At 35.9% G+C, this 20,775-nt stretch overlaps 3 protein-coding genes across 3 annotated transcripts in view; all 3 read right to left on the bottom strand.

Annotated features, from left to right (window-relative positions):
- LOC137390663 (uncharacterized) overlaps positions 1–20,775 on the bottom strand; it is a 49,699-nt gene that overhangs the window by 17,618 nt on the left and 11,306 nt on the right. The gene's annotated exons all lie outside the window — the stretch shown is intronic.
- LOC137385457 (uncharacterized) lies at positions 1,114–16,476 on the bottom strand. The gene is made up of 16 exons (XM_068071920.1): positions 16,336–16,476; positions 13,521–13,610; positions 10,981–11,155; positions 10,373–10,563; positions 10,017–10,124; positions 9,772–9,885; positions 9,471–9,637; positions 8,470–8,660; positions 7,741–7,855; positions 6,746–6,860; positions 6,247–6,297; positions 4,533–4,668; positions 4,019–4,144; positions 3,552–3,636; positions 3,072–3,279; positions 1,114–2,214 (listed from the first exon to the last, which is right to left on the bottom strand). The coding sequence occupies exons 1-16, from the start codon at positions 16,474–16,476 to the stop codon at positions 1,999–2,001; spliced, it is 2,229 nt and encodes a 742-aa protein (XP_067928021.1). The 3' UTR covers positions 1,114–1,998.
- LOC137385452 (uncharacterized) lies at positions 18,294–19,923 on the bottom strand. The gene is made up of 3 exons (XM_068071914.1): positions 19,844–19,923; positions 19,371–19,578; positions 18,294–18,518 (listed from the first exon to the last, which is right to left on the bottom strand). Exons 2-3 carry the CDS (start codon positions 19,569–19,571, stop codon positions 18,294–18,296), a joined length of 426 nt encoding a protein of 141 aa, XP_067928015.1. The 5' UTR covers positions 19,572–19,578; positions 19,844–19,923.

Genomic DNA, 20,775 nt, shown 5'->3' with positions numbered 1-20,775 from the left:
AAAAACCTAGTTTCCATATGACATGTGTGTTGTGATCGGTTTGGTTTGCTGTCGTTGTTACGCTGGTATGGTCGATGTTAGCGGAGGAAATGCTCTAGAAGTATTTGAGGATTAAGGAGACAAATTTCATTTCACTCAGGAAGATACAATCTATACACTAAACTGTCTCTTGAGTTCCTTGATTAGCTCCAGGGTGGCAGTCACTCTGAATTGACCCAGAATTACCCAGTTGGTTGTTAAGAGTTGTATGTAAAACTCTAAATATAATGAGAGAACATAATTTCGTCATTAAGTTGTTATAGATGTTATGTTATATTTATGTTATGATGTTATGTTATGATGTTATGTTATAGATCTATCAAAATTTCTTCAAGAGCCTATGTAGCCCAAATAGGTAAACCAGATAACCTGTTCTAGTATATGAGTACTAGCTGGTCTCGCAGACTATAGATAGGCTAATCTTTCGCTTAAAGAAAGTCTCTTGCATCGCTTTTGGCTGATCCGTTTTCTAGAAATTTTCAGCTATGATTGATTTATGTTGGCGACAAATAGCATTTATGTTTGGGTACTCGTTGGTCAACAAGTATTCAGTCATTGAGAACTTGTTATGAAGCATTTTGAGGAATACTAAAATAATCTTGGTAATTTCGTTGAGTACTACCGATCACGTATTCCAGCTCACCACACTTCCACTAGTAACATCCTCATCTACTTCATTCCAAACTTGCAAGTTTCTGTATTTGTGTTACAGGTATCAAAATCCTGCATAAACTGTGCCCAGAATATTTGTATCTATACTTCCACACATATGACAAACCTGGTTCTCTATTTCGTGACACCAACATACTACATCTATTATGGTATGCTTCAGTTTATGAACTTTCTGTTACTACAACCTACAATTCACTATCCCGACTCCACAATACTAGTAGATTATCAACTTTTAAAGCGCGTCTGTTCAACTCGCTCAATAATTCCTGACTTCTGTCTTTTTATTTTTTTGTCATGTAATGAAAAACAATATTTTGTTCATGACTACTTATGTCAATAAAAGTTATACATGGTGTGGCATTTATCATAGTCTGGTGTTTAATTATTGTCTGTTGCAGTAGCGTTGTCTGGTGCACAACTTACCATGGAGCAGATGACCAAGCATAAATAAACATCAGCCTATGAGCTTGTATATGAGAAACAAGGTCATCAGTAAAAGCCAGTTAGACACCACAAGCTCTTATAGTAATAGCTATAAATATGTGATATACATTGTATAACACTACCGGAGAAAGAAGACGAAGTAGACATCTAGCACCAGACTGTATTGACTTGTGTCTTAAATGTGTAACATGTATTTTATGATGACAAAACACTTCAATCCATCCATAATACCCATGATAAGCATGTCTATCAAGCTACTGGAGTACCTAGCCTGCATTCGGGACAAGTCAGTTTTCCCTCATGACCATCCCAGCACCTCCATTCCCTGTCATCACACTTCCGAATTTGAACTGCAATAACATCTTCTGTTTAGCAAGCAGTTTGTCAATAGAAATGGGTATAAATAGATCAATAGCATTTCTGAGAAATGAGAAAATTTTACTCGTTACAGAAGAGAACCTGAATCATCTCCATTACAACCGGATTCTTAATAACCCGACATATAGATAAAGTGATATTAATACCCCAACACATGAACAAGGTGAACTTGGTACCCTAACCTATAGATAAGGTGATCTTGATGACCCAACATACAGACAAGGTGAACTTGATAGCCCAATATATAGATAAGGTGAACATGATACCATAACATAAAGGTAAGGGGAACGTGATACCATAATATATACAGGTAAATATGAGGTAAATTTGATATCATAACATATAAATAAGGTAGACTTGATACCAAAATGTATAGATAAAGGAAACTTAATACCTCAATATATAATGTACATATGGTGAACTTGAAACTCCAACATATAGATACAGTGAGCTTTTCCAGTTTCCTCACATGAAACTGTAAATAAGAAGAAACTCACTAGTGTTCCACTTTGTGTTGTACATTATTTCGATGGTGTGCGAGTGTCCAGAGTTTTGTGAGGTGATTACTTTAACATTTTTGCCAGATTTCAGTGTGTCGATCTCGGAAGAAGTCAGTTCAAAAGAATGCACATGAGTGCTAACTGAAGTCCTTGTTGACATCTTTGTTTCAAACGCATAAACCTGTAAATTCATGTCACAAAGCATGGAGTTTGCGTATATGACCTGTACCACAATACAATTGTAAAGTCTTTATATTTATTAGGTACCGTATTCCGTTTGACTAGTTCAGATTAGCTGTAGCCAATGGGAACAAGGCTTACACAAGGTATTATGAGCTGTAGCCAATGGGAACAAGGCCTGTACAAGGTATTATGAGCAAGTTTGAGAGACACTATGAATAAGATGTATAAGACTGACACATGTACAAGTGACACACATCACAGGTTCTCTTTGAGAACGGAATAGGTGTTCCACTATGGTAAAATCCAGGTATGGCCAATTGCATGCTTGCTTATTTTTGGTGAAAATATTTTGAAGAGAGTTTCACTTGCTTAGTTGGCAATACCCAAGTAGCCTACAGTAGGTCAAGTTGATATCTACCTAAAGCCAAGAAAGCTAAGCCACAGCTGACAACTCCTTGGAAATGTTTTACGTTATGAGAAAAGTATGTTGCGGTGGCTTCTGTGGTCGACAACGTCACCATCACCGGCAGTTATTTAGCTAGCAATCACCTTATCCCATAGTTGTGAACTAATTGTTGATACTTAGAAAAACAAAAGTATAATTTGCTTTGGGCAAAACTAGGTAGTTATTTTGACACCGAACATACTTCCAGATCTCTGATAAGCCACACACCTCACTCCTCAGCTTCTTTGGCTCATAGCTGTACCTATAGTTTTTGCCCTAATCAGATTGTTATTCATCATATAGTCAACAATGTAGAGAAACTGTATTCACATCCCATGTCTGAGTCTAGAGTCAGTGATTTTTAACACATAGAGTAGTATTCCCTATGAGTACTGAGTGTGTTACCTCACCTCCTCGATGGTTCCATTCTCGAAACGCATATTTGGATAGAGCCTCTGGTACTTGTTCTTCTTGAGTGTCATGTCAGTTAGAGCCTGCATCTCCATATGTATGACATTGCCAAAGTCATGAATGGGCATGATCGGATAGCGAAGCCTCATCTGTCCCACTCCGGGTATGTCTTTTGTCATTATACTTATTCCGCTTGCCATCACATTTCTGTACAAACGAAATACCATTTCTGCAATTTGCTGAAAAGATTGACTCGACAAGTTTTGATGGTGCCTGTGTATGCAAACGCCCAAAAGAAAATATAAATAATTTAGCACATAATTCAGGTAAAGAACTGGTTTTGCAGAATCCAAAACCAAAACACAAAATGCTTGTATGATCTAATAACTGAATGTTGATCTAATCTGAGCTCAACGATCTATATTTGGTTTGTTGACAAGCTAAGAATTGTGTAGTTAAAGGTTACGGTATGAACCCACCTTACTTTACCGGATGGGTCAAGGACACCAATAGAATTGCGGCTAACTGTATCAGCAGGGTCAGCTTTCCCATTTATCAGCTTTGCTATAAAAGGATATGGAAGATAATTATAACAAAGCATGCATGCAACTGTGAAGTGCCTCTGATATCAGTTCATACAATTTGATAGATCACCGATTTTTGATTATATGAGTTACACATTGAGGTCCAAAGTAACCTTGTACCATTCATCAAATAATTTATGTTATGTTTCTTACTGGTTGGTGGGTATTCAGCTACAAAAACCCCAACAGCTTTGAGTTTTTTGAGAATTTGCACCAAGAAACATTTTGTATATCTCGAGCGCTTCTAGATACAGCCACTATAAGACTATAATTGCTGCCGCTATATTAGCTGGCAGTAATGTCATACAATACATAGAATAAGGTGACTTCTAAAGTGAGATACAGCTTTATATCAAACGCACCGAAGAACTCTTCTGGTGTAAAGTAGTAATAGTGGTCACTCGTTCCATAGTAAGCTCTCTCTTTTGTCTTCATACCATTTCTACCCATATTGTTAACCTTCTTCTCAATGGCTGGTTTCCATCGCTCTATGCATTGTTTTAAAAGAAGTAGAAAGCTGTGCACATAAGAGTTAAACTATGGTGTTGAGGTATATGTGACTAAAACTTTATATAAAAAAGCTTTGATTCACCTTCCTTATTCTTGATTTTTAATTTTCATGAATAAATTTGGTGTATACTTTCAATCTATGGACCTGAGGCTTCACATCAAACATTTTGTGTGCACCAATGTTTCATTTACAAATATGAGGATTCACATCATGTGAAAATGTTCAGGTATAGCAGTCAGCCAGAAAAGCAACAGAAAAAAGAAAAAAGCAAAGGAATGAAGTGTATGACTTAAAAAAGAAATAGCATATATTATTAGTAAAAATTTGAATAATTAGAAAAGAGCAGAAAAGAGGTCAGGAAATACCATTAGATTTGGTGTAATAAGTGAACTTGTAAGGGTTCCACGTCTGCAAGGGAGTTGTGTAGATGATCTCTAATGGTATGGCGTAAGAGACACGGTGAGCATACTCAGGGTATTCCCACATGGCGCAACCAGTTTTCTGCAATAACATAATGAGCGCTGACAGAGTAAACAGAAACCAGTAAAATTTACGTTACAAATATAGGCAAGAACTCTAGACTAACCAAATTATGTTTTCTATCTCGAAATTAAGTTCATGTGTGACTGTGAAATGGTGTTCTAGATTAAACTGCTACACACTTTATTATCTGTTCCCTACTAGGGAGTTAGAGTAAGGTTGACAGACCTTACTCTAACTAAGAGGAAACTTATTGTAATCAGGTTTACTTGTGTTTGACTCCTCTTTAGGGTTCAATTACTGAGTAGTGTGTTTAGTTACTGTAGAAGGCACCAAAAGATTATCAAAATTAAACAAAACAATAATGATCGTTGGTATAGGTTTAGAAAGCCTAGAACATTAGCAGCGTTTTAAACCAGCCTAATAATCATTATGTGATGCGTAACGATCAACTGTGCTAGTTAATAACCCCAAGCGCTTAAAGTGCAATCATTTTAACCATCGTAATTAGGTAAATCACTATCATTCATCTCTAGGGTCAGTTGAACGATCATAGTGAAGCGGTTTAGGTAGCTGGTCTTCAGATCAGGAGGTCCTGAAATCAACTTCTTTGCGAAGTGGACTTTCTATCGCTAGGTCCATCACTATAACTAGACAGGGGTGACCAACAAAAGACAAACATTGAGATGTTTGTATATACATTCAAGTAAATATAGTATATTTACGTAAGTAAACATTTATATTTAAGTAATATGCGTGTGCGCACGCACTCTACTTAAATAGTTGTGCCTGTACACTCTCACGCAAGCACACACACACGCGCGCGCGCGCGCGCGCACACACACGTGCGTGTGCTTGCATGTGTATAATTTCAATATATATGTATAATGAAAATTTTCATAAGTACAAAATTTAGAACTAAAACCATAGTGCTCAACATAGAATGGAGCAGTATAAATTAGTAGAGAATTAGATAGAGTATTTATCTTAGTTAGCTACTGTCAGTTTTATGCTTGGGCAGTCATCAGGCAGAAGGTCTCAATAGTTGAGATCATTTTCCTTTTCTTTGTTGCCTATGTATATATATAGTATATATATAGTATATATATATACTATATATAGTATATATATACTATATATATACATATATATATACATACATATATGTATATATAATTATATATGTATATATAATTATATATGTATATATATACATATATATACATATATATGTATATATACATATATATATGTACATATATACATATATGTATGTATATATATATACATATATGTATATATATATATATATATATATATATATATATATATATATATATATATATATATATATATATATATATATATATATATAGCCAGTAAAGAAGAGGAAAGAGTGGAGAATATTTCCCACTCAGAGAGGATATTGAAAAATGCTGACATGTAAGAACAACTGTAATTCTGGTAGCCATTGGAGCATTAGGTACAGTAAGACCTGCACATCATATACATGTATGTATGTGGTATATGTACACTTATGTACAAAGTTTGTTCAATTGTTCATTATGTACAAAGTTTGATGAGGTTTCATAGACTCACTTTAGCTAGCGAACTTGAACATGTGGTCACTCTCTTGCGTTTGCCTGTCACCTGTAAGTAAGGTCAGAAACATCAGCTATGACAGAAATTAGCCGTGTTTATCAAAAACCTGACAGTTTGTTGTGTGTGAACAGTTCTCGGGCTCAGCATGGTAAACTTTTTCTCGTAAAGTAATATTCTTAACGATGGTTTAGTTTGAGAGCGAAGTGAAGTGATGAGGTTATTTCAGGGAAAACTTACTGTACTCTTGTACAATATTTGTACTATTACAATATTCTCAGCCTGTCAAACTATTAGCAATAGACATAAAACACCAAGTTATGGGAGATACAGACAGATTAAGTTAAGAGAAGCTATACATATACTCACACTATGATAATCACATAAGCGAAGTAGAGGGGTACTACAGTAGAATATCGAGTTAGCTTGTAACCACGGTGATATTATAAATGGTATATCATATTAAGATAGAGGCTAGAGAAGAGTAGGTTCTGAATACCTTTGTTAGAGCAACTTTTGACTGGTTGTTGTAGGCTATGTACAGGTTTAAGTCAGAAAATCCTCGTCTGCTGATACTCACACCCATAGCATCCTGTCCCGCCACCTTGTAAGCACTAAACATAAAATATATGAAAAGCTAATGCGCAGCAAGCTGGCAATAACATGTGAAGAGAAAGTAAACAATAATCATGAAGCTCAAAACCAAGAGAATATAATAAAAACACTGCAAAGAAAATATAAAATACTAAAAAAATCTAAATAAAAAAGGAGTAATAACAATAATAAGTAAATAACAAGATTAATTATGAATACTGAAGGTGTAATTTAGTATATCATGTAATAGATGAGTGAAACACCATTATTAATTATTATAATTAGTTAATTATACATTATTATTAATTACAGATGAGCATCATTGATTATTGTAAAAATTCTAAAATCGACATTTAATGTCAGTTGATCAATAAATGTATAGGTCTACATAATTTTTCATTACGTTGTTTTAATAATAAAGTTGTATGCTCCATTTTGTTTACAGAAAATAATTACATGCGAGATAAGCATCTGCTACAAATCAACTGAATGTTACATATGTCTCAGACCATTGAAATTGCATAACTCTTTAGCAGATATTTGATGCTAGTTACTACTTACAACTAATTACAACTTATATAGTTACAACTAGTTACAACTAGTTTCAACTAGTTTCTGCAACTACGCACTTACTAGTTACAGTTACTTAGCTACAGTTGCAAACTTGCTACAGCCTGTTTTAACAAGTTAACAACTTAAAAAAAGCTCAAATGCATCAACCTCTTTCCCTAATTCATTTTCAGATTTGAGTCCGAACTCTACTTTTAATCTTTAACCCGTACTATTGCACTTACACTCTGCTTCCACTGACCTATGTACAGTTTTACTTGAAAACATGTAATGTAACATGCAACAAGCTGTAAAGAGCTGATCGAACATTATACATGTAAGTATACTGACTTGTGGTAGTAGCCGACATTCAAAGGCTTTGGCTTGGCAGTGATGTTGGCATCGGGCTTGTAGGCAATCTCGCCAAAAGCATCATCCACTACGTTTGCAGGGTAGTTGTCAAGCCCTGTCCGCAACGAAAACACATTAGTTACTATAATAGCCAATGTTACTAGTTTATAGGTAACGTTGGTAGCATGTAGTTGTTATTTAGTAAACTAGTGAACACTTCTCTATAACTTTACTATTTCAACTAGTAGTTGATAACATTGAGTGATGGTTACAGCTGTTTAATAGTTACCATACATCACACAGCTCAAGACAATTTATGGCAAAGTAAAAAATAATATTTTGATTTCTTTCCCAAAGTCGAAAGCACCATTGTTTAAAATTGAAAAAGATTTGTTGAAAACTTGCAAAGTGCTGGTAATAACATTCTAATACTCATACATATATCTGTAATATAACGTATTACCGTATACATGTCCCCACTTTTAATATGACTGGGCAGAATGTGGCTTAATAATCGTTTTACTGAGTGAAAATTACAAATAACAAAAACTTTTTGGACAAATTTCCAAATGGATAGACTTGCATCTCAACATATTTGATTAAATAAATGAAGTATTGATTACTAAACCATTTTAGTCTCTACTATCTACAAAGCATCAACCCATTTTATTACTAGAGTTATCTGTACATTTTAAGTTTAGGCTACGTATAGGATTATGTTGTGAGTACCAGGAACTTCTGACATAAGCATATCTAGGAATGTGCCGGTCTGCTCTCTGATGTACGAGTCCTTTTTGCTAGGAGACACGGTGTCTTTCACATCTTCATATAATGAGAACCTGGCAGCTCTTGACAATCGATGACTCTCCATCGTTTTTCCGTTAGCGACTCGGGAGGCCAAGTCGTCTTCAACTCGGAATCTGTACAACACTCACAAACATTAACTCTGGAATTTTTCTAAACCACTTCAAAGTGCATATAGAGTTGCAAGATTTATTCAATACTAGTATACTGTCAGTCCCTTACGCCTTGAGAGACTGAGTTACGTGTAATAAGTAGGTGCACAAATATTCCTAGTTTTGAAAAGATGATCAAGTGGTGTGGTGCAGATGTGCTTGGCTTCAAATCCGCATACATAAATCTAGGTTTGATTTTTATGTGCTGTGATAGTTTTTCCTAACTGTGTTAGCGTGCCTTTGGACAGACAGATGAATGGACAGGCTCTTATTACAATAAAAATTGAGATCATATTTTCACGCATGAAACTGAAATTCGAAACACATGAACATTTTCGTATCACATTATAGCATTTTAGAACATGAAAAACACTGTCAGTACATATATTGTATTGATATCTATATTTATAATGTGTTTTTTTACATTGATTTTGTATATAGCCCTTGATACTCTCAGCAATTTGAAAAGTTTACAATTTCTAGCCTGCAGAATACATAGCTCACATGATAGTAGGAGAATATAAAGCAGTTGATCACAAGTAAGGCAGCTACTGGAAACTTGTATAAAGTCACTACTATAATAACTAATCACTGATAGATTATAAAACAGTCTTAAAAACATTTTATAAAAAAAATTAAATCACACAAGCTTAAAGCTGACATAAAGCAACACAAAAATGATTATATTTTTTAATACAATACCTGTAAATGTTTTAAATTAGCATATGAAAGTTTGGAAAAATTATGAACTATTTTTCAGAGCTAAGAACCAACCTGGTGAGAGGGACATGTGTTTTTAGCGGGTGACAGAGTATTCTATAGTTCCACTGAGAGTAGACAATGTTACCAAGGTCATCAACGCTTGTGATAGTTGTAGGCAGGTATGCATAGTTTTCTTTTGTACTCTTCCTTCCAGTGTCCGCTGTGTATTTGATCTTAGTCTAGTAGAAGTAATTAAAATCTGCTAAACTGCTGTGGTAAGTTCAAGGACACTGCTAAACATTTTACTCAGTAACTTAATTTGCTCATTTAATGCTCTAGAAAACTTGTTTATCTGATGTGAAAACTGTCTGACCTGCAGTTCAAAAAAACTCTTAGCATCAATAGCGTGTCGGTCACTTGAAAATGGCTCATCCAAGGTTTTACTATCAGAATTGGTCCACTGTCCTTCCAAGTAACACAGGTTGGCCTAAAAAATTAAATTGCACACTAAGATAGAAGACAATGTGGCTAATTTTTGTCAATGGTGTGTCAGCAAATATTACTACAAATAACGAAATGCTATTCATAAAGAGATTGAGTTGCTTGTAAATATTTTACCTTGAAATATTTTCTGTAGTCTCTTCTGCTGTGATCAGAACTCTGCCAGGCCTTGAACCATTCTCTAAGTTCCTCTATTTGGGCTGCCAAAGTTGGCTTGGACAAAACCTACACATAAATAGATGACTCAGCTTGTTACTTAAAAGCTACTAACATCACGCAAGGCTGTTCAAAGAATCTCTAAAGGAAAATAGAGGCTCGATAAGTGGCTTATGTCCAGTTTAAGTGCAGTCAGTGAGTTTGAGAATTCCTATACTGTTATATCTATGACTTGAAGCAGATGGTCAGCTAGTTGATGTCTATCACGCAAAAAACTTTTGTTGTACCAACCATCTTGTTTATTCCTAGGCTCTAACCTGAGGAGGAACGTTTGGGTAGGGAATGTCTTCAGTAGCCCCGTAAGTTTTACTCGTGCGAGAAGGCATTCTCATCTTGTAGTCATTGTGTCTGGTTCTAAACTCAACACCGTTGAGTACAGCCACGAGCTCACCCATACCAACAGTACCTCTGTAGTTGGAATGCTCATGGATGGATGCGACTCTGTTGTCTAAAACAAAATATACTTTTAGACACAACTTTCATTTTACATAACTGTAGGTTAACTTCATTGTTTTCTGTATGTCGGTTTTGTAGTACTGGTTTGATTTGAATTTATTGAAAAATATTTTTAAAATGTAATAATATTAAAAGCATGATATGTTACAATTTATAATTTATCATATATATTAAGATAAGCTTATGTATCAGCACCATGTAGTACCATCTCGACCAGAATCTACTAGTCTGGTACGTTGCTCATGACGATCATGATAATAACTATGAAAGTGAATGTCGAGAGTTAAAATCCTGCTTATAGCAATCTTTTATCTCAAAATGTAATGGCTGAAGAGGGTGACACACAGCGAACGAATGAACACACTATAATTGTATTCCTATGTAGACCATAAACTAGTAAACTATTTACCAGAAAAGGTTGTCGAGAAATAAGATTTGGATCCAGTTTTTGTAAGACGAGTTATTTTGAGACCAGAAGAGCCATGAGATCGAGTTGTCTCTTCAATATGTAGCTGTTGCTGGCTGACCTGACGAGCGAGGCCTGTGATTACAGTACGCTGACTGCTGATCGTCTTTTGCAGTTGCTTATCAAAAAGAGATATTATATTGTTTAGCAGCTGCAGGCTATATAACAACAGTTACTGTCAGTTAACAACTGTCAGCTAACAACTGTCAGCTAACAACGGTCAGCTAACAACTGTCAGCTAACAACTGTCAGCTAACAAGGGTCAGCTAAGAACTGTCAGCTAACAACTATCAGCTAACAATGGTCAGCTAACAACTGTCAGCTAACAACTGTCGGCTAACAACTGTAAGCTAACAACTGTCAGCCAACAACTGTCAGCTAACAACTGCCAGCTAACAACTGTCAGCTAACAACTGTCAGCTAACAACTGTTGGCTATATAACAACTGTCAGCTAACAACTGCCAGCTAACAACTGTCAGCTAACAACGGTCAGCTAACAACTGTCAGCTAACAACTGTTGGCTATATAACAACTGTCAGCTAACAACTGCAAGCTAACAACTGTCAGCTAACAACGGTCAGCTAACAACTGTAAGCTAACAACCGTCAGCCAACAACTGTCAGCTAACAACTGCCAGCTAACAACTGTCAGCTAACAACTGTCAGCTAACAACTGTTGGCTATATAACAACTGTCAGCTAACAACTGCAAGCTAACAACTGTCAGCTAACAACGATCAGCTAACAGCTGTCAGCTAACAACTGTCAGCTAACAAGGGTCAGCTAACAACGGTCAGCTAACAACTGTCAGCTAACAACGATCAGCTAACAACTGTCAGCTAACAACTGTCGGCTAACAACTGTAAGCTAACAACTGTCAGCTAACAACGGTCAACTAACAGCTGTCAGCTAACAACTGTCAGCTAACAACTGTCAGCCAACAGCTGTCAGCTAACAACTGCCAGCTAACAACTGTGAGCTAACAACTGCAAGCTAACAACTGTGAGCTAACAACTGTCAGCTAACAACGGTCAGCTAACAACGGTCAGCTAACAACTGTCAGCTAACAACTGTCAGCTAACAACTGTCAGCTAACAACTGTCAGCTAACAACTGGCAGCTAACAACTGTTGGCTATATAACAACTGTCAGCTAACAACTGCAAGCTAACAACTGTCAGCTAACAACGGTCAGCTAACAACTGTCAGCTAATAACGATCAGCTAACAACTGTCAGCTAACAACTGTCGGCTAACAACTGTAAGCTAACAACTGTCAGCTAACAACGGTCAACTAACAGATGTCAGCTAACAACTGTCAGCTAACAACTGTCAGCTAACAACTGTCAGCTAACAACTGCCAGCTAACAACTGTGAGCTAACAACTGTCAGCTAACAACTGCAAGCTAACAACTGTCAGCTAACAACTGTCAGCTAACAACGGTCAGCTAACAACGGTCAGCTAACAACTGTCAGCTAACAACTGTCAGCTAACAACTGTCAGCTAACAACTGCCAGCTAACAACTGACAGCTATAAATCGGATAATTATATCATGTTTGGTGTATTACAGCAGATAAGTAGCACTAGCCATCATACGCAATACATCCTGGTGAAACTGGTTGCTCCCACTTGAATAGGAAAGCTACATATTATAATGCCATCTGCATTATCATATGAAACATTAGCATAGCTAACCTGCATTAGCTTTACACCGAAGTTCAAAGATGAGGATGCAGACTTTGATACAAATTCTAACAGCCATGTGATCAAATATCAATTTTATGTTTTTTATTTAGGAACCAACAAGTAAACTGTTATAAGAAATGCATAATGCTGATACCTCAACAATTTAAACATTAGTAGCAAGTATATTGTATTGAACAGTTGTATAGCATTTTAAATTCAAATACAGATTGTTTTCTTTTGTATAAACAGGGGCTGTGAATTCTAAACAAATTTCGAAATTCTGAAACGAGTTAAAGATGCTCAGGTATACCAGGGTTGAATCAACTGATTTTAGAACTGAAATTACGCTGTATCTCCCAATACAACACACATGCACACGCGCGCGCACACGCATGCACAGATAAGGCTTCACAAACAGACTTCAGAACTTTTATTTGGAATCTTCCAGTTAAAACAGAATAAAACAGTTGAATGATTCTTGCTGCCTTGGAACAGTAAATTAATAAATGATACTGAATATCATGAAAAACCACTTGCATACCTGCACAAACACACATGCGCACACACCCACACACACAGGCGCATACACGCGCTAGAACATTGAATTAATAAGTGACACTGAATGTCATGTAAAGATGCCGCAGAGGAAATAGGAAGTAAAATGAGAATACATATTTTTGTCTTTTATGGATCCTCCTGTTTAGAGGCATTTAAAGACATTAACTATAACATTAACAACAACTTTTATAGCCTGAGTACTGCCAGCACTTACCTGCACGAGTGAGTTGATATTGGTCACTGTTGTCTGCAGCTTCTGAAAGTCGCTATCAGAAACTGCTGACAGTGCTGCGCTGCTGAGCAGTGCTGCCACCAATAGCTTCAAGACTATCTGTAATATTATGGTACATGATGTCACACAAACCAACTCTTTTTTACAAAATGTTTCCTCCCCCATATATAATATTGTACAGAAAAATTTGCTTTTAGAATATAATCTTTTTATACTGTGTAGAAAACTAAAATTATTTATTTTATTAATGATCTCTGTGACTTCCAGAAGCTGACTCATGTCATTATAAACTGTATTTACAGTACATTAGTGCATTGTAAGTGCAATAAAAATATTTTTCAAATGAAGAGTAATTTGCACTGACCATTACTGCTGATGTGGTGAGACTGATAACACAAATTCTGTCACATTCCTCATATATATGGATGAGAGCTAGCTTAGGGAGCATCTGGCCTCCTTTGCATCCTTGTGAGAATCAGCATCTGAGAACTAGTGCCAGATTAAATAAAAACAGCGACCCTCGCCATCTTTTATCTCGGGAATTGGGGTTCAATAATTGGGTTTTAAAAACAGCTGCCTACAAAATGCTCTTCTTATGCAAGATTTGTGTATATTTGATTTTAGACCAATAAATATTTCTAGCTGACTCACAGATTATATGCTCATGCAGCTGGTGAAATTCTTACCTTAAAATATTAGTGAGGAGTGTATTTCAAACTTTTACCATTTTTTAAACAGTAGCTTCCTAACCAAATATAATAAACAGATTATTTCCTGTAATGTGCTATAGCCACAAGTCTACTCAGGTGTAGACAACCACAGCACTTGAGGTTTCCATTAGTGAAATCTACTTAAGGAAAGGCTGCCATTATTTATTAATTCTATCCTAGCTCTGAAGGTCTGACCTATTAGATGATCTATGACCTATTAAATGATATTTGACCTGTTATAAGAAACTGTCTCAGTTTAGAATCAAGTTGGTAATAAGCACATACAATACCTAAATTGATGTCTTTTTGTAGTCAGTTAATAGTTTTGTACTAACCATTGGTTAATAGTATGTAAGTAAGCTGTAAGGCATCATCTAGCGGACATCATGAAGATAAATGTAAGGCAGTCAATTTTCGCTATCTGTATGTACAATTTATTATTTTTGCAGCTGAATATAATTTAATATGGTATATTAGAAGTATAGAGTGTATAACTGGAAGTATGAGAGTGTACAATATATTATACATGTATAATACATGTATAATATATTGTACACTCTCATCACGATGTATAATATATTATACATCGTGATTAGAGAATTTTAAAAATGAAACATGATTTGTGATATTAAAACTGTTCTTTCAGTTCGCGAAGCACTTATTTCCACATATTTGGCACCTACAACTCAAAAGAGTAAGACATGGTGAATCTTTTGATACCAAATAACTGTAATGTGAATTCTGTTGGAAGTCAACTTTTAAGTTTGTGAAGCACTTAAAAGTCTCAAATATAATAATATTTGTGTGTTACAACTGTCAAGCCTTTTCTTTGCCGTGTCTGCAAGTTTCTCCCACATCCCGTGTTGCAAGCTGATGAGGACTGTCAATTTATAAAAGTACTTCTATAGCATTTGCTTTTGTACCACCAGGCTGTTAGTACTGGCTGAATTACTAGCTAAGAAGTTGTCTTACCACTCCATGAGTGGCTGCTAACCTCTTTAACTGACTCTCTACTTCTCTATATTTCTACTTGTACTTCCAAGTTTACTAGTCTTCCTTCTAATTTTAGTAACATCTCTACTTACCATCAAGCTTATTAAGAGTTATGTGCACATGAATTCTCTAACAACTTATGACAACTGACCTTTCCTGTACTAGTGCTGAGCAAGAGCTGTAGTGTCGCATATAGAATAAAAAGGTTTTCATAAACTTCAACAATTTATTGTAACTCAACCTTTTTAATCACTGACACTATACCTGTAGACTTTATGACCTGTAGACTTTATGACCTGTAGACTTTATGACCTGTAGACTTTATGACCTGTAGACTTTATGACCTGTAGACTTTATGACCTGTAGACTTTATGACCTGTAGACTTTATGACCTGTAGACTTTATGACCTGTAGACTTTATGACCTGTAGACTTTATGACCTGTAGACTTTATGACCTGTAGACTTTTTGTAAGCTTCGGGTGAGTAGAGAAGATAATTTTAGTGATCATCTAGTGATAATCTAAAAATGACCTGGTTATATTCTACATGTAAAAGCAGTTTAGTCATAGATTCATAACAGCCTTGAATAGTCTAGTGATAATTTAGTAATAGTCTCGTGATAGTCTCGTGCTAGCCAAGTAATAGTCTCGGGATAGTACGGTGATAGTCTAGTAATAGACTTTTGATAGTCGAGTAGTAGTCTAGTGATAGTCTAGTAATAGTTCAATGATAGTCTATAGACAGCCACTAACTTTTAAAACAGGTCTGTTTAACTCTCACAGTAATGCCTGATTTTACATCATTTACATCATACCTAGTACAACCATAGTTTCTGCATTTGTGTTACAGGTATCAAAATCTTGCATAAACTATACCCAGAATATTTGTATTTATCCTTCTACAAATATAACAATCAGGGTTTTCTATTTCGAGACACCAACATACTACATCCACTATTGTATGTTTCAGTTTATAAACTTTCTGTTACATGATAAACCGATTGGAGTGCCCAACTCTCTTTAGGGAATCGATAGCATACTTTTGACCAGATATGGCTTCAATCTGAGCAGCCTGTAACAGGTTTTTTTCTTTTGTATTTAACAAGAAAGAAGGTTCCTACTTGAACATCATTGGCTTGAACTTTCTCCTCTGTGATTGTATTGTCACTAGAGTGTTTGGATAGCACAGGTTCTGACTCATCATGGTTGGTGTCAGAACTCTCGACCACAGTGTGCTTAACACTTTTCATAACTTTCGACATAGGAGACCTTAGGCTGTGATTGCTTTGTTTTTTTAATCTCAATAGCCTCTTTGACAAGTGTGCCAGTAATTAAAGCCAACTTTCTCATCTTTCTTTCTCTGTTCAATGTTTTCTTTTACATGTGACAGGTAAGGTAATATTTTCCTTGGTGATACTTGGTGGTACTTTTAGCTGATTCTTTATTGCGAGTTCATAAGCCAGTTCCAAAGTTAAATTTTTATACAATTCGTAGAAAGAATTGGTTAGCTCTTTCATGTGAGAGACCAAGTCTTTCTCTAATTTATTGCTGAAGATCATGTGTAGTATCCTAGTGCCAGAATAGCTGATCACAGTTTGCTCATTCTTCAACTCATACAGTGTTAGGGTAATTCGATCTATGCCATGCGCTAAAGCCACTTTCCTAACTGAAGTTCTCACAGAACTTCAAGTAGAGCAAGATCCATCACTTCTTGGCTTGTGTTGTCAGGATTTGTTTGTCGTAGGCCTATATAGTTTCGAGGCAGCGAAAATAGGGCAAATGCATGCCTATACACAGATAAATATCTGGGGTAAGTTGAAAATATCCCTGATGGGGTAAGTTGAACATATGTTCAACTTACCCCATCAGCCCTGGTTTAACTTGCTTCATAAGAAGAACAAGGATGATTTATTAAATAAAAGGTAAAATTTGCGTTCAATTGAAATAACAATATCCAATAATTGTTTTCTGTGCAATAGACATCCAGCAGCAAAAAAATTTCAGCAGCCAGATGAATGTCTGCCTTCCAGCCTAAAAATCTATTATGCCATCATATTCACTTTTAGGCAGTAAAATTGACTTATGTAAATTTTTAGCTTAGCTTGCAAGTCTGTATTGGCTGAATATTCAGAGAAAATGATGTAATCACGCTGCGCTAGTCATGTGACCGATAAATTATATTAAAGCTATCCAGAAGAAGGCAAATCTTGTGGTGGTTCAACTTGGACATAGGTTCAACTTACCTCACCCTCCCCTACATGGTGTGGCATTCATCATAGTCTGGTGTTTAATTATTGTCTGTTGCAGTAGCGTTGTCTGGTGCACAACTTACCACGGAGCAGATGACCAAGCATAAATAAACATCAGCCTATGAGCTTGTATATGAGAAACGAGGTCATCAGTGAAAGCCAGTTAGACACCACAAACTCTTATAGTAACAGCTATAAATATGTGATATACATTGTATAACACTACCGGAGAAAGAGGACAAAGTAGACATCTAGCACCAGACTATATTGACTTATGTCTCAGATGTGTAACACGTATTTTATGATGACAAAACACTTCAACTTATCTATAATTAAAGAATTTATTTTCATCAAGCTATAGGAGTACCTAGCCAGCATTCAGGACAGGTCAGTTTTCCTTGATGGCCATCCCAGCACTTCCATTCCTTGTCATCACACTTCCGTATTTTAACTGAAATAGCATTTTCTGTTGAGTAAGCCAGTTGTCAAGAAAAACAGGTTTAAACAGATCAACAACATTTCTGAAAGATTTCACTCGTTCTGGAAGATAAACCGAATGAACTCCATTACAACTGACATCTTAATACCCAACAGATAGATAGGGTGAACTTGATACCCCAAAATATAGATAAAGTGAAGTTGATACCATAACATATCAGTAAGATAAAATAAATTTCATAACATATAAATTAGGTGAACATGATATCGGACCATATAGATAAAGTGATCATGATACCTCAAAATATATGTAAGGTGAACGTGATACCACAACATATAGATAAGGTGAACACATGATACTGCAACATATATATTAGATAAAGTGAGCTTTTCTAGTTTCCTGACATGAAACTGTAAAAAAGAAGAAACTCACTAGTGTTCCACTTTGTGTTGTACATTATTTCGATGGTGTGCGAGTGTCCAGAGTTTTGTGAGGTGGTAACTTTAACATTTTTGCCAGATTTCAGTGTGTCAATCTCGGAAGAAGTCAGTTCAAAAGAATGCACATGAGGACTCACTGAAGTCATTGTTGACATCCTCGTTTCAAACGTATAAACCTGTAAACCCATGTCACAAAGCATAGAGTTTGCGTGTATGAACTGTACCACAATACAATTGTAAAGTCATTATATTTATTATGCATTCCGTTTGACTAGTTTAAATTAGCTGTAGCCAATGGGAACAAGGCTTATACAAGGTATTATGAGCTGTAGCCAATGGGAACAAGGCTTATACAAGGTATTATGAGCAAGTTTGAGAGACACTATGAATAAGATGTATAAGACTGACACATGTACAAGTGACACACATCACAGGTTCTCTCTGAGAACGGAATAGGTGTTCCACTATGGTAAAATCCAGGTATGGCCAATTGCATGCTTGCTTATTTTTGGTGAAAATATTTTGAAGAGAGTTTCACTTACTTAGTTGGCAATACCCAAGTAGCCTACAGTAGGTCAAATTGATATCTACCCAAAGCCAAGAAAGCTAAGCCACAGCTGACAACTCCTTTGAAAAGTTTCAAGTTATGAGAAAAGTATGTTGTTGCAGTGACTCCTGTGGTCGATGACGCCACCAGCAGTTATTTAGCTAGCAATCACCTTTTCCACTTTTTGTGAACTAATTGTTGTTACTTAGAAAAACAAAAGTAAAACTTGTTTCGGGTAAAAACAGGTAGTTATTTTGTCACCGAACATACTTCCAGATCTCTGATAAATACACATCTCACTCCTCAGCCTCTTTGGCTCATAGCTGTACCTATAGCTTTTACTCTAATTATCTATATTGTTATTCATCATATAGTCAGCAATGTAGAGAAACTGTATTCACACCTCATGTCTGAGTCTATGCTCAGTGATTTTTAACACATAGAGTAGTATTCCCTATGAGTACTGAGTGTGTTACCTCACCTCCTCGATGGTTCCATTCTCGAAACGCATATTTGGGTAGAGCCTCTGATACTTGTTCTTCTTGAGTGTCATGTCAGCTAGAGCCTGCATCTCCATATGTATGACATTGCCAAAGTCATGGATGGGCATGATCGGATAGCGAAGCCTCATCTGTCCCACTCCGGGTATGTCTTTTGTCATTATACTTATTCCGCTTGCCATCACATTTCTGTACAAATGAAATACCATTTCTGCAATTTGCTGAAAAGATTGACTCGACAAGTTTTGATGGTGCCTGTGTATGCAAACACCCAAAAGAGAATATAAATAATTTATCACATAATTCAGGTAGGTTTTGCAGAATCCAAAACCAAAACACAAAACGCTTGTATGATCTAATAACTGAATGTTGATCTAATCTGAGCTCATCGATCTATATTTGGTTTGTTGACAAGCTAAGAATTGTGTAGTTACAGGTTATGGTATGAACCCACCTTACTTTACCGGATGGGTCAAGGACACCGATAGAATTGCGGCTAACTGTATCAGCAGGGTCAGCTTTCCCATTTATCAGCTTTGCTATAAAAGGATATGGAAGATAATTATAACAAAGCATGCATGCAGCTGTGAGGTCTCTCTGATATCAGCTCATACAATTTGATAGATCACCGATTGTTGATTATATGAGTTACATATTGAGGTCCAAAGTAATCTTGAAATATTCATCAAATAATTTATGTTATGTTTCTTACTGGTTGATTGGTATTCAGCTACAAAAACCCCAACAGCTTTGAGTTTTTTGAGAATTTGCACCAGGAAACTTTTTGTATATCTCGAGAGCTTCTATAGATACAGCCACTATAGAACTATAATCGCTGCCACTATAATAGCTGGCAGCAATGTCATACAATACATAGAATAAGGTGACTTCTAAAGTGAGATACAGCTTTATATCAAACCCACCGAAGAACTCTTCTGGTGTGAAGTAGTAATAGTGGTCACTCGTTCCATAGTAAGCTCTCTCTTTTGTCTTCATACCATTTCTACCCATATTGTTAACCTTCTTCTCATTGACTGGTTTCCATCGCTCTATGCATTATTTCAAAAGAAGTAGAAAGCTGTGTACCTAAGAGTTAAACTATGGTGTTGAGATGTATGTGACTGAAACTTTATATAAAAAAGCTTTGATTCACCTCCATATTCTTGATTTTTACTTCTCATGAATAAATTTGGTGTATACTTTCAATCTATGTAACCGAGGCTTTACTTCAAACATTTTTTGTGTACCAATGTTCCATTTGAGAACCTGAAGATTTACATCAAGTGGAAATTTTTAAGTACGACAGTCAGCCAGAAAAGCAAATTGAACATATATAGGAACAGACAAAAGCGTGAGTTTTGATTGGAGAAAAAAGCAGAGGAATGA

This window comes from Watersipora subatra, chromosome 1 (assembly GCF_963576615.1).
Source record: "Watersipora subatra chromosome 1, tzWatSuba1.1, whole genome shotgun sequence".
NCBI classification, from domain to species: Eukaryota; Metazoa; Bryozoa; class Gymnolaemata; order Cheilostomatida; family Watersiporidae; genus Watersipora; species Watersipora subatra.
The sequence above is the reverse complement of the archived record's forward strand: the minus strand, read 5'-3'. Positions and strand labels throughout refer to the sequence as shown.

Bases quoted from the DNA above. Each gene is read 5' to 3' on its own strand.
- LOC137385457 (XM_068071920.1), bottom strand. From the start codon at position 16,476: ATGTCGAAAGTTATGAAAAGTGTTAAGCACACTGTGGTCGAGAGTTCT. The intron at 9,886-10,016 runs GTAAAATATTTA...TTAATTTTTTAG, and splicing joins ACTACAGAAAATATTTCAAG to GCCAACCTGTGTTACTTGGA. The intron at 4,145-4,532 runs GTATTTCCTGAC...AACAATGCATAG, and splicing joins TTATTACACCAAATCTAATG to AGCGATGGAAACCAGCCATT.
- LOC137385452 (XM_068071914.1), bottom strand. From the start codon at position 19,571: ATGGCAAGCGGAATAAGTATAATGACAAAAGACATACCCGGAGTGGGA. The intron at 18,519-19,370 runs GTGAGGTAACAC...ATGGGTTTACAG, and splicing joins AGAATGGAACCATCGAGGAG to GTTTATACGTTTGAAACGAG.